Raw genomic sequence first — 13,555 nt, forward strand, 5'->3', positions numbered from 1 at the left:
CTTTATTAGTCTGAATCAAACCCAGCAGCCAGAAGGTGAAAGTGGCCTTTTTTTCTCTCTACAAGTCTTGCCATGAGACAGGATTTAAATTAAAAGCATGCACTGACAACTGAAAATAAACCTCAAACATGAGCTAAAACCAAAATATATAAACATTATTTATAAGACTATGATTACAAGCTCTGCAGCAGTCTGAGAAATGAGGCTGTCCGATGACAATTGATCATTAAAACATGTTTATTGATTGTGAATTACACCCTCTCAGTATCTTTAATAAGGAGATGTGATCTTCATTCTGCAGATAGCATCTCTTCTCATGACAGACCTGTAGAAAGAGATAAAGGACAGTTAATACTTTAAATCGTTTAAAATGACTTAACATACTTAGGTTAAGGCTCCCCCTTATGGCCACACTGGGTATTACAGGAGTTTAGAATAGTGCAAAGTCATTTGGCTTTGATATGTGAGCGACAAAGGGCTCATTCAAAGCCTCGATGCTTGCTGGGTTAAACTCAGTTTGAAAAGAGAAAAATGAGACTGAAAATGCAACAGCTTGATGTTGATCTATTTGATATGCATCAGGAAGATCCAGTACTTTAACAGAATTTTATGAAAGGAGCATGCTGAAAATGTGCAACAGCTTGTGCGTCTACCCCCCCCATACGTAGTAAATGTTTAGCTAGCCGCAAATGCAACAGAAACTATAGCATTTCGTAACTACACTCACTTTAAATATATCAAATTACTAGGGGTGCAACGATACACGTATCGATATTGAACCGTTCGATACAGTGCTTTCGGTTCGGTACGCATATGTATCGAACAATACAAAATTTTTAATTTATTTTATCAACTTTCCTTCTGACGATGCTGTCTGTGTTGAGCGCTCAGTGGATCTGCGCTCGACAGTGCAGCCTAGGCGGAGTAGTCGAACGCAGATCCACTGAGCGCAGGGCAAGCTAGCAGACAGAAGTTAAGCTCTTCTTGCAACATGGCAAATTGAACCTCCCCCACCCTCATTCAGATGTGGCGTTTGGAACTACTTTGGTTTTCATGTGACATATGACCCTGAAGGTAAGCGCGTCATGGACTAAAGTAAAACAGTATGTTGGATGTGCCACGCAATGCTCAATTACATGGGTGGGAACTAGTGTGTTAGCACAGTTAGCTCGTTAACGTGTTGGCCGTCCAGCCCCATGAACGGGGCGATCGTTAACGGAGATTTGCAGTGTTGTGGCGTTAACGTCATTTCAACGAGATTTACGCTGACAGCACTAGTGGGAACACAACGAATATGACTGCACATTTACGCCGACATCATCCTAGTGCAAAGACAAGTGGAAGCAGACAAAAACAACAAGCATGCATGCTACAAACTTTACCCGAGTTATTTAGACAGCCGTTAGCACATGAGTCTCCTTATGGGGACCTGATATGTTTAATATGCTGCTGAGAATATAGACCAGAAGAAGCGTATAGTATAGCTTTTATTTTGGAAAGAGACATTTCTCTGTAATAAACTCTCTTTTCCAAAGATGAGTGATTCCTCAATCAGATACAGGGCTCGCAATATCGCTAGCCCGACGTCCCGGGGCTAGCGATTTTTCCAGTCGGGCTACCAAAATCTATCTCTGCCCTGCCCGTCGGGCTATCGTAGGAAGGAAAAATATATGTCAATGCTTTTGCATTCTTTCGGAAATGTAGCTGGGTAATTATGTCATTGGCATCGGTGAGCCACTGTCAATATGTGACATATTGAAATCGCGTTTGAATTTGCGCTTGTTTTTTGCTTTCACTTTGCAATCGCGCAAACTGTGTATAGAGAGCGACAGCACTGATCTGTGAGTGATGATAATTTGTGCACCAATTCCTCTGACATCGTCTTATTAATCGTTAGCTTACTACGCAAACATGACAAGTGAAATCTCCCGCAGCAAGCTTAAACATGTGAGAGGTTGATCGTGCAGAGAATCGCTGAGCGTTATGTGTGTGTGTGTGTGTGTGTGTGTGTGTGTGTGTGTGTGTGTATATAAAAGCAGCAGGATATATATTTTAGTTCTGCTGAGCCAAATAAGACAGGTCAGGGTGAAGAAGTGACAGCCAAAGAAAAGCTTTCCACAAAACGGAAAAGTTATGACAAATCAGACTATAAGGCAAAAAGAAAGTGCAGCTTTATGGTTTCATGGACAAAAGAATTTCTATGGCTGCGATATGACGAGCTAAATAACCAGGGGTGCACATAAGTGGTCCGCAGGTGCGCATTCGCTGTCAAAATAAAAAACGCGCACAAGATAAGTTGCAACGCGCGTTTGCGTACATAAGATTTTCTGGAGGAGGACAGACACTTGTTTAGAACTCTTAAAGATGTCGAAGAAGCTCCTTTAAGCAATTACTGTGGTGTTCCTCCACCTCCAAACAAATGTCAGAAGGAGTCCGAACCACAAAAGAAGCACGTATTCTCGGAAAAGTGGTTGCAGGAGGTGAGCTGGCTTCAAACAAATGCTGAACGCACAGAGATGTGGTGCGGAATGTGCCGTGAAAATTTAATAAATGACAAATTAAAAAGGCATGAACATTTTTTTTGTATTGAAAAAAATATCGACCCGTGACACCAAAGTATCGAACCGAACCGTGAATTTTGTGTATCGTTGCACCCCTACAAATTACTAATAATGATGAAAAGCAACGACTAGAAGACAGAAAGACAGCAGTCTCCATTTATACAAAGCCTGGACGTGTTTCACTCACCATTAGCAAACCTGCACTGTTTGAGCACCTCACTGAAGCCCTCGCAGAGCTTGAGGTCGCTCTGGTTTTCGGCACACTCAACGAACTGCCTGAGCTCGTAGGAGCAGGCCTGCTGCTGCTGCTGAGGGGCCCCCTGCTGGTACACAGGCTGGGCCTGGTATGGCTCCTAATACACACAAGGCAGAGGATTAAATCATGTGTGTGACAAAGATCAAAACAGAGTTTAACATGTCAGAACAAGCTTCAGTTTTGTATCACAAAGATGGAATATCTTCCATTAATGACACAAAGTAAATCTATTTACACATCTATCGATAAAAATGCTGAAATATCTAAAACTGCGATCCTCAAACTGCTCAAGAGCGTGTGGTTTCCAAGTCCTTTTTGTCATAAAGAAAAGCAGAGTAAATGATTGGTCATCACTCATATCTTAAAATCTACTATGAATGTAACTGCATAAAGATAATAGTGATGTACTGGGTTCAGGGTTAATGAGACAAACATCATTATGCATATTTCCCTGCACTTGTGTGAATGTAAATAAACCACGTTTGACCTTTGGACTTTTGTTTTGGTTATAAACGCCCCAAATATTTTTCATAACTGATGTTTACCTTCAGCAGCAGCTGTGTCTGTATTTTCAAATTAAACTTATCACATGTGTAAACATAAAAAAAACCAAAAAACAAACCCAGATTGAGCAGAGGGAGTAATTCATCTTTAATCAACCAGCACTGATTGCACACAGGAGTCTTAATGAAAGCAAGATGATTCCTTCACTGCTTTTAGTTAAAAGTCTCAATTTTCATCATATTGTTTCCATCTGGCTGTTATACTGAACTACCACAGTGCATGTAACTCCATGCGTTACATAAAATGTGGTGTTTGTTTGTCACCTGCTCCATGTTGCAGAGGCCCTGCATACTGTGTCTCAGACACCCTAATCTTCCTTGAAACTGTTCCAGTCCTGTGGCTGGCTAAACCTGGGCTTACCTGGTATGTGACGTCAGGCCTGGCAGGCTCTGAGTGTCCTCCGCTGAAACCTCCAGTCATGGCGTGACCGATTGTGTGGCCTACCGCCGAGCCTACTGCCACCCCAGCGGCTGTAGACGCCATCTGGGCAAACATACCCGGCTGCCTGGGCGCTGCGGCTGGCGTGCCGACAGCGGACGGAGGCGCCTGCATCGGAGCCGGGGCGTAGGAGGGAGGGGGAGCAGCCCGGGCCATAGGTGGAGGGGATGGTGGAGCCCGGCTGTAACAAAAACGTTTTGTTAAGAACTTTTTTAGCAACTTTACCAAACACAATCAAAAACAGATATGAGCTGACATCTGTTATTCCAGCTATTACTCTGAATCACAGCAAAGGTTTATGAAAGCTTGGATAAAGGTGAAGCTCTGATTCAGAGAATATCTCCACACTAGTAAGACAACAAAGAGCTACTTTCAGCTGATCACTTATTCACAAGCGAGAATAATATTCAGATGCTCTTCTTGATGCAACCACAAAGGGATTTGTGTCTCCTCCTGGGATCTGTTCTTCACTTGCTAAGAAAAAGTGTTATCCCGTAGCTGGATAAAGTAAGCCCACCTGTGTTCAAAGTGAACTTTAAACATGTCACTGTGGAAAATAATCAGTCTTTCCCTAAGCAGCTTGGCCTTACAGGTGGAGACATTGGTACAAATTATTAAGCACCGAGAGTCAAATGTGTTCTTGCAATTCTTAGTTTCAGCTATATATTCAGCTTAGTTTCGGATATATTTAGTGAAAGAGAAATGAGGGCACAGAGGGATTATTCTTCCCACAAGGAGAAGAGAAACAGAAATACTTCCAACCATTGTGCGACTTATTTCGTTATAACTCGGAAGAATAAAGTCTCAGTTTAGCTGCAGGTTAGAAGAAAAACTATAGAAGCTGATGCAACTCCACTGGCTTTGCTAGCATGTGGGGATTTGTACAGAGGAAACCACGATAAAGACAATGACCTTCATCATTTTCATAACACAGTAACTTTCTGAGCAATACCCAGATTAACCGGCAATTAAGCTTTAATTGAAATTATCCTTATAAGATACTTGAAGCACTTCATGACCTGCACTTTCCTGGCTAACATACGGCACTATGACATTACCTAAACGTTAGCATTTGTGCTAACTAAAAATATCTACTCTACCTTTCTTTAACAAAAGGGAATTAAACCCTAAGTGTTACCTGGCTGGAGGGGGCATCCTGGACGTCCGGCTTCTGCTTCCTCTCGGCATGTTGAACACTTAGGTAAGTTTACCTGCGGGTTTAAATAAATACACACTGACGCTGTCACACCGCTTTATATTCAGCGACCTTTAGACAATCCGGAACTTTCCGCGTGTTACATCATTTGTCTCCCGAGTAACTTCCGGTGTGCAGGATACACAACAAGGACGATTCCGCCAGGTGAGTGTTGCGTAACGCATTACGTTGTTCACCTAGGCTAAAGGTTAGAATTGTTTTCTGTGCCATCAACAAAGTCTTAAACGGTTTTGCTTTATTCAATATTTGTTTAAAAAAAATGAACTCCGGACTGCTTTTACTTGCAAGCTGTTTTTGATATTGTTATATAATATTATTTACATGTTTCATATTGTAGGATCAAGGCCGTCTCACATTGTGCTTCATATCTATTTCTTTGTCCTTTAAACTGTGTATATATATCTGTATTTTTACCCACGAAATGCTGCATAAGGTTTATTCAGAACTTTAAATAAAAAGAAAAAAACACATTTGAACGCATGTGTGTCGTAAAATAAGTTAATTATTGTTTGCATTTGATTTAGTTTCTCTAAATCAGATATCATCCATGAATCTTCAGGTCCCCTCTTGCCTGGTAATTCTATCTTCAATATCCACTATCCCTCCTCTGCACATGTCCAAACCTTCTCAGCCTTGCGTCTCTAACTTTGTCTCCAGCTGCTGAACATGAGCTGTCCCTCTGAAACAATCTCGTCTGATCCTGTTAATTCTGGTTACTCCCAGTTAAAATCGGAACTTCAACTCTGCCCGATATGTTGCGTCCATCAATGCAGAACGGTGGAAAGAAATAAGAAGCTCTTTAGCAAAGTATATATTTGCATCTTCCAGCCCTTTTCTCAAAACTTGTATGGTGTCCAATAACTGGAGATAATTTATCTGAATTTCAGGTGCAGGACCATACCTCATGCACTGGTATATGCCTCCAGCGCCACAAGCTGTTTGTACTCATTTTCATGCCCCACACTTCTCCCCTTTTCCCCCAATTCAGTCACTTCTCATTAGATCTGCCTGGGATCTGCAGCCAGTCCCCTCTGAGGCCGTTCCCAAACCACAGCTTCAATTTGTGCTTTCTCAATCTGCTGTTATCAAACTGAAATAAGGATGTGGTCCCAGCTTGTTAGAAGCAATTCATAATCTTAAATTGATCAAGATGTTCTTTGCATCAGCCGTTACTTCAGTATTCCTAGAATTCCTTTCTCATGCTTTCTCATCCAATTTCAGACTTAAACCACTTTCTCATGTTTTTTGGGTTTTTTTGAAAACTCAAGAGGAAGAATCAACAGAGAAGAATAGACAGATGTTAAAATAACATTTCCTAAAGTTCACAGTTTCTAAAGTTTACTTAATCTAATCCATAACTATCTGCAGATTTCAGATGGTTGAGGGTGGAGTTTCAGATAATAAAACAATTGAAACTGTTGTTTATTAAACTGGTGTACAAGATCTTGAAATTATTTCAATACATCACTGTGGACTACTAGAACTTCTGGTCAAAATGAGCTTTACCTTAGCACAACTTTGGGTTTGGCAAGATCAAAATTAAACATTGAAACCAGTTTATTCCAAATATATTTAAGATAATTAATATTTGGATGATCTTTTCCTTGTTTAGGCAATTTAGACTTTGAAGTGGAAACACTGGCACTAGAGAGATGACTCAATGCTGTAACAAGGAGCTCTCTCAGGGGGAAGTGAGTCTTGGTTAATGTGTAACAATAAAACAACATTCTTAGATATTCAAAGTCACCCTTCAGTTTTTTAAGATGTGAGGCTTTTTCATTCCACATAAACATGTTTGCTATCTTGTGAAATCACCTAAAAAAGGCAAGGGGAACTCTTGTCTCCAAAATGTGAAGTGAGCATAAAATATTCATGCAATAATCCTTAAAAGATGCTTTATGTAAACTGCACAAAATACCAACAGATGTGTGTTTCAGAGGTTTATTCTTAAACAAACTTACTGATAAATGTGGAAAGCCAACATTTTTTCCATTTTCTGCTCTTTTACCAAAATATCTGGTCATGTACCAGTACTTCATTGCTTTTATAGAAATGTACACAATCTGGTATGTGCATGACTTATAACTATAAATTATACACAGATTTATAACTACAAAATTATATATAGCACTTCCCAATCGTAGTTTACCTCGCAACAAGGATTTCAATAAAGCAAAATGATCGCTTATTTCTTAAATTGATAAGTAAGGCCAAAAAGACGGACAAGTTAATCTTTTTTCCCTTTCTTCTTCTTATGCTTATGAGATTGTCCGCCTCCTCGTCCCCCTCTGTTGCCTTTCGAGCTTCTCCCTGTCCATGCTGGCATAGGAGGCTCAATTTCCCCAGGTCGTCCTCCTCTGTCTGGTACACTGCCCATCAACGTCTAGTGACACCAGAAAAAAAAAAACAACAAAAAGAAAAAGAAAATGCTTGCTTAGCTGGAGTCAGAGGCATCTTCATTAAGGATCACAGACACGTTCATGATTGTACCTTGTAAACAGAGGTGCTTGTTCCAGCTTTGACCGGGTCAATGAAGGACTGATCCTCTCTGGCAGCGAGCAGCAGAGATGGAGACACTTGGGAAGAGCCGATGAGGGACGCAAGATTAGGCGCCGAAGCCAGCGCAGCACTGCGCTCCTGTAAATAAATGATGGACTGAATGGAGATGTCTGATATTCATCTTCTGCGTCACCAGCACATGCTCTGACGATGGCCTAAAGCCGACTGACATAAAAGTAGTCTGTTGCAGTTCAGTCAGACCACACGATGTCAGTGTTGTCCTAATAACACCCTGACCTTGCAGACAGTAACAGACATACTGTATATAAAGATTCAACATAGCCTATAGGTCTAAAGAGTGAAGTAAAACTACATTTTTTTCTCCTAATGGGAAATCCTGTTTGCAAGACGACATTAGACAAATGGGTTCTCACTAAATTTATGAGCCTTCCTAATGAATTTATCATCTCAGTCAGCAGTTTTAAGTCCTATTTACTGCAGCATGGCGTTGATTTTATCAATTACGGCACCAAGTAGGATTTAAAAAAAGAGAAAGATGATGAATCAGGGAATGCCTAACTTGCAATCACTCCTGCATGAACACACATCCACCCTCCTTCAGTTTGAAGATGAAAATGATGACAGTCAAAATCTCAGATTGAGGCTTCAGATGTGCTGCTCATCTTCTTTATTACATACACTCTACTTGTTACAGGTGTTAGAGAAGGCAGGGTTCTCATGCATTTTGGAGATATTTGATGCAGATGCAAATGAAGAACCGCAACTCATTTTGTGCATTAAATAAACTTCAGAGTGCTGCTTAGTGTCTTCACAAATGTTACTCTAACCTGGGTTTCTTCATTCTCAGTCACATTAAAGTGGACCTATTCCGTGCCATATTTTCTGTTGTATTAATTCTCATATTTAAACAGTCAAAGTTTCTAATGAGGTAAGCATATGAACAAGTAATCCCTGCAAACTAAACATTTAGGCTTCAGACTACACTAAACGCTCAGTTTCAAACACTTCTTTACTACTCTTGCATTCAACTGATATCAGACGGTAAAGACACCCTTAAAATGGTCATCTCGTGGATACGTGCTGTATTCCATTTTCAGTGAGAAGTTGGAAATTTCAAGTTTGCAGCTGGAATTTTCAGCTAAAACCCTGAATCAAGTTGGACTTCCCACGTAAAAAGTCAGAGACATCACACCAACCCTACCTTTGTAATCCGAGGTGGCAGCGGTGAGAACTTGTAATCTTTACAACCAGTGTTCTGTATTTGTGACTGCTAAATAAACCATACACGTGGTACTGACCAGGCTCTCTGTGCTGAGGTGCCATTTTTAAGCACAGTAAATAAATGAATAATCATTATGTTATACTCCACACACTGCCTGGAAGCCTGCCATGGGGTTTACTTGGTACGAAATCACTCGCAGCTCCAAAATCTGACTTTCGATGTAAAAGCTCCACCTGCTGTTCAAAGCTTCTGTTTGCGAGGGGCACCCAAGTAGAAGAAATCTGCCTTATGCTTAATTTATGCTACCAAGGTTGTGTCAGTATTTGCCTCTGGACACGGGTTTTTAAACCACCATTGCAATCGAACAAAATCTCAACTGTGCAGTGCCCCATGTGGAAGACACTGCATCAGTTAAATGCTGATTGGTTGAAAAGTGGGCCGGAATAAGGAACAGCAGAGTTCACCAGAAGTGGAAAAAATACATTATGAAAAGCTGAGGAAGGGGCTACAGTGCACACTTTTCATTGTTTTTAACATTCTGTTTCACTTCAGCTCTTTGCATGTTAGAACTTCGCTCTTGTCTGCAGCTGGCTGACAGACTGGCAATAGCACAGGCAAGAGCCACAAGAGCACAATTTTTATAGGGCCCACATCTGACAGGAGACGCCCTCTGCAGGTAGATGGGCAGTCCAAAGCTTCCTCATGCACTACCACTGCTGAACTAAGATTTTCTTATTAAAAGGGAATAGACTGAAGAGATGAACCAAGGCTCAGAGTAAAATAACTCAGCTAACAGGCAAATGATGAACAGAGTTATTTAACATTCCTACCTTTTGTTTCTCTCCCCATGCAAATGATTCAAGCGTAACCTGAAAGCGCGTGACCATCATTTGTCGCCGACGCCGATAGTCCTCGGACAGAATTTCATTCATTTTTTTCACTTGAAGCTGAGAAACAGGCAAAGATGTAAATGCCACATTAGAGTCACGTCTAAAGTCTTGTGAGCTGAAAACAGGCCTGGCAGCTTACCCACTGCTCTGAGCTGAGGCTGGTGCTGAGAAGAGGTTTGGTCATGTCTCCACTTGGTAGGCGAGAAAGCCTCTCATTCACCTGCATTAAAGCAAATGTTTGTAAACTCCTCTTTCAGTGCTTCTCAGTCTGTATTCGCAATTTATTCATGGCTCAATCTCTGTTATTTCAAGCTTACCTCGTTCAAAACGTCCTCAAACCGAGAGGAGGCGTCCATGTTGAGAGCACGTAGAAGTAAAATCCATTCTGCTTGCATCTCTGCTTTCCTCCTGTTTTCACCCAAACCGTCATCGCCTTCGTTTTCCTCACAAAAGTCACGGCTCAGATCTTCAACTCGCTGCTCTTTTTCAGAGTCCGCTTCTGTCGCCCGCTCGTCAGGATGTGACTCTTTGTACTTGATAATGTGAGCTGCTTGCAATTCTGATACAAGGAACTCTGCAAGATGTGCAAAAGATCACTAAATCCACGAGCACTGCAATCATCTGTTCTTACTACAACAGTATCCACCACAGTCCGGTTTCTCACCAGCGACTTTGTTGAGAGTGGACGGGTCCAACACCTCGGAGGTCAGCACAGCGAGGGGAGAGGATATGTTTGATAGTACATTTTTCAGCTCTCCCGCCAGCAGCACATCACCTGACCCTCCTGAGTCTAAAAAAGGACAATTAAGCCAGTTTATTTAACACATTTCACTGCAAGTTGAGTCAGAAAGATCTGATTTTTTTCATGGCTTATATTTGTAACATAGTAACCATCAGTTTGTTTACCAAAGCATGTTTTGGTTGTAGTTATATAATGCACATAAATTACAGCTAATGTGAGGTGCATCTCAGTAGCTTCATATTAAATTAACTGCGGGTAAAATTATGAAAATGGTGTCACTATCCAAATGTTTCCAAATCCAATTCTACTCAACATGTGAAGATGTTTTGCTTTAGTAGAGCATCTGTCAACGTGTAAAAAATATCCTGTTATTTTTATTTATTTAAGGCATCTAAATCGGCTGTTCTGTAACTGGTTTGGTGAATTAATGTGGATGTTTTCAGAAAGGACTTGCATTTTGTTTTACATTACATAAAAAGTAAGGTCGATTCTTAAGCAGTTGCTTTGCTGAGTCGGCCCACTTGAGACCACAGTGACCCCTCTGCGTGAAACAGTAAAAAAATCCACAATCCTGAGATGGTTTCCTCCTTCCTTGGGAGAATGCGCTGTATTAAAGGCAATGGTTAAACATGAAAAAGCCTCTCTCAAAGATTTATGAATGAAAATCTCAGGCCTGAGCCTCACCTCGTAGCTCCGGGCAGAGAGTCCTGAGCTCTGCGCACAGCCAGCTGAGCAGCGGACAGGGAAGCTCGTCACATCTGCACCGGGAGAGGCAGCGGCTGCCCGGGTACCTGACCAGGAAGTAAGTGGAGGCGACAGGTGAGATTACCTATTCACCTGTCAGGCGTATCGGCAAGTGTCATTATACGTCAAAAGCCCAGAAAGCAGGCAGAGAATAAGGTTTCTCTTCTCAAATTAAAGTTTCGTAACGACGAAAAACAAACATGTTAATTACCCCAGAGCTTTAATGGCTGAAACTGTCCCCGCGCTCCTCTCCATGAAGACAGGCGTGTACGACTTATTCTTTACTCTGCGAAGTTCAAGTGTGTTTACAAGGGGTGCTTCCTCCTTTAACATCCAGGACGCTCACCGCCCCCTGCTGGCCGGAGTGCGCACAACAACTTCATAAATAACCAAGTCATTCACTAGAGAGGGAATGAATAAACAAAGGATAAATTACAGAAAGTCCAACGATTTTACAAAATATGAACACAAAAGTACAAGATTGTGGAGCAAGTGTATGAAAAATTATAAAAGTTAACAGTATTATTTGCCCCAATTTTAAAAAAGAAAATAAGTAATCGTGTTTTTTTTAAACAACAACATAATTATTAAAAAATATATAAAAGCAAAGCAGAACAGAAAAACATTACATTTTGTATGAATAAGTTTAGGTTATTTTTCTGTTACAGAATTAGTGAATAAAGTAGTACATTTAGCTTTTCAAAGGTTTCAAACTATTCGTGTAATACTTACTCTCCCTCAACTTTCCACTTTATGCATCTCTATTTGACGGCATCTTTTTAAAACTTTCTCCCGTGATATAATGAAAAAAGTTTCACTCTGCCCCCACACATCACACCTTTCTCACTTCTTGAGGGGAACAAATTGTCCTATAAGGACGGAATACGCGTTTGTTTGCCCGTTAGGGGTCACCAGAGGTCTTGTATAGCCTGCTGTGTTAACCAAAGATAAATCTGCTGGCATTAAGTACCTTGAAAGGTGGGATGCAACTAAACAGATATTAGATACGTGATATGTGATGTTTGTGTAATATATGTATGTATTGTTTTCTGCTACTCAAATTTAACTTTAAATCAGATCTCAGTTGTCATGTTAGAATACAGATGTTTGAAACGTGAACACAGCTCCATTCATTAGGACGTATTAACACCAGCTTCCATCCTCTGCTCTGGAGTGAATATTATGAGCAAATTAACTAGATTAATTAATTAATGTCTGTTATCTTGTCAAATTATCATTATGTACAGTGGCTGAACATGAACTCAACTAAGAATATCACAGTCATGTCTCCTGTTCAGCTGTTTGATACACCATTTACGCTGAACACTATTTACTGCTCTCAGCACTATCCTGCGTCTTGCTGATGCAGCTGATGTTTGCTGCAGTGTTATATGCAGTATCCCTGTTGTCAGGGATTTTTTTTTATTTAAAACATCAGTGAGAGTTTTATGGTGGATGGTTCTGCTTGTGTAGCTTGAACTCAATAGGCAGCAAATGTTAGATGAGAAAATCTTGAAGTAAAGGGTGATGCTCCTCTGTGGCCTGAGTCATCTTTTCAGTAATAGATTTTATAAGCAAGTTTGGCTTTCATTGAACAAATGCAAACATGTTTCCTCTTCTCATGTCTGACTCTGTGCACACACTCTTAAACACAAGTACTTCAAGGTCTGAGTGTGCTGTTCAGCACACGTGTCCCTCGTTGGACTTCACTGCAGGAGGCATGTGAGCCTCCTCGTCACACTTACGCCACATCAGCTGCCCCCAAACTAACAGGAACAATGGAAACAATGGCAGCGAGGCGTGTTGGGCCCTGATGTACAGTGCGTCTGCTTTTGCCGCCATATGTACAGAAGCTGCGGCTTCCCTGACTACAAAAGCCTTGCCATGCGTCAGGATGCTTTGTCTTTTATTCCCCTGACACTGCCCCGTGCTCCATGAAACCTTGTGAAGGCTGACCCTTGACCCCTGGAAAGCGTCTACACAATGCAGGCAGAAACTCCCTTTGTTTATAAGGCTAACTTGTTAACCACTTGCTGCCTGATTAAAAACAGAGTTCCACCTGATTTCATGAAATACTGACTTGCATACTTAAAAAAATGAAGATATAACCCATTTCCAAAACTTTACACTAACAAATTATAAATAACTGAGAAGATTAAACTAAAAGAAATTGGTAGTAATAAAAAAAAATCTCCATGTGTAAATATGTGTACTTAACGTGGATGCATGGAAAAACAATGCAGTCCTGTTCATGTGAACAAGTGCAAAATAAACATGCAGATGTATAATCTTACATTTTACAAGCTGTATGCATACTACACCCAAACAGGAGCATGTAGAAGCTCATTCCCCCCCCCCCCCAAAAAAGAAAAGAAAAAGCTTAATAAACATATTCAGCATGT

The 13,555-nt window shown here is 40.9% G+C and overlaps 2 protein-coding genes across 2 annotated transcripts; both read right to left on the reverse strand.

The window, feature by feature from the left end:
* Positions 1–4: 4 nt before the first annotated feature.
* Positions 5–5,110, reverse strand: chchd2 (coiled-coil-helix-coiled-coil-helix domain containing 2). The gene is made up of 4 exons (XM_085370471.1): positions 4,958–5,110; positions 3,742–4,000; positions 2,749–2,914; positions 5–325 (listed from the first exon to the last, which is right to left on the reverse strand). Exons 1-4 carry the CDS (start codon positions 5,005–5,007, stop codon positions 315–317), a joined length of 486 nt encoding a protein of 161 aa, XP_085226597.1. The 5' UTR covers positions 5,008–5,110; the 3' UTR covers positions 5–314.
* Positions 5,111–7,168: 2,058 nt separating this feature from the next.
* LOC146618822 (tRNA-splicing ligase complex subunit FAM98B) lies at positions 7,169–11,486 on the reverse strand. Its single transcript, XM_085370470.1, has 8 exons — positions 11,365–11,486; positions 11,094–11,200; positions 10,332–10,457; positions 9,985–10,241; positions 9,807–9,887; positions 9,608–9,724; positions 7,526–7,672; positions 7,169–7,418 (listed from the first exon to the last, which is right to left on the reverse strand). Exons 1-8 carry the CDS (start codon positions 11,484–11,486, stop codon positions 7,263–7,265), a joined length of 1,113 nt encoding a protein of 370 aa, XP_085226596.1. The 3' UTR covers positions 7,169–7,262.
* Between the last annotated feature and the right edge of the window lie 2,069 nt (positions 11,487–13,555).

Source organism: Diplotaxodon limnothrissa, linkage group LG14, assembly GCF_057381915.1.
Source record: "Diplotaxodon limnothrissa isolate DT_005_m linkage group LG14, D_limnothrissa_male_GT1.1, whole genome shotgun sequence".
In the NCBI taxonomy this organism is placed as follows: domain Eukaryota; kingdom Metazoa; phylum Chordata; class Actinopteri; order Cichliformes; family Cichlidae; genus Diplotaxodon; species Diplotaxodon limnothrissa.

Excerpts from the sequence above, each read along its gene's own strand:
- chchd2 (XM_085370471.1), bottom strand. The coding sequence starts at position 5,007 with ATGCCGAGAGGAAGCAGAAGCCGGACGTCCAGGATGCCCCCTCCAGCC. Across the intron at positions 4,001-4,957 it reads AGGATGCCCCCTCCAGCCAG|CCGGGCTCCACCATCCCCTC; the intron begins GTAACACTTAGG and ends TTTTTGTTACAG. Across the intron at positions 2,915-3,741 it reads GGCCTGACGTCACATACCAG|GAGCCATACCAGGCCCAGCC; the intron begins GTAAGCCCAGGT and ends TGTGTGTATTAG.
- LOC146618822 (XM_085370470.1), bottom strand. The coding sequence starts at position 11,486 with ATGTTAAAGGAGGAAGCACCCCTTGTAAACACACTTGAACTTCGCAGA. Across the intron at positions 11,201-11,364 it reads TCAGCCATTAAAGCTCTGGG|GTACCCGGGCAGCCGCTGCC; the intron begins GTAATTAACATG and ends CTTCCTGGTCAG. Across the intron at positions 10,458-11,093 it reads TCTCTGCCCGGAGCTACGAG|ACTCAGGAGGGTCAGGTGAT; the intron begins GTGAGGCTCAGG and ends GTCCTTTTTTAG.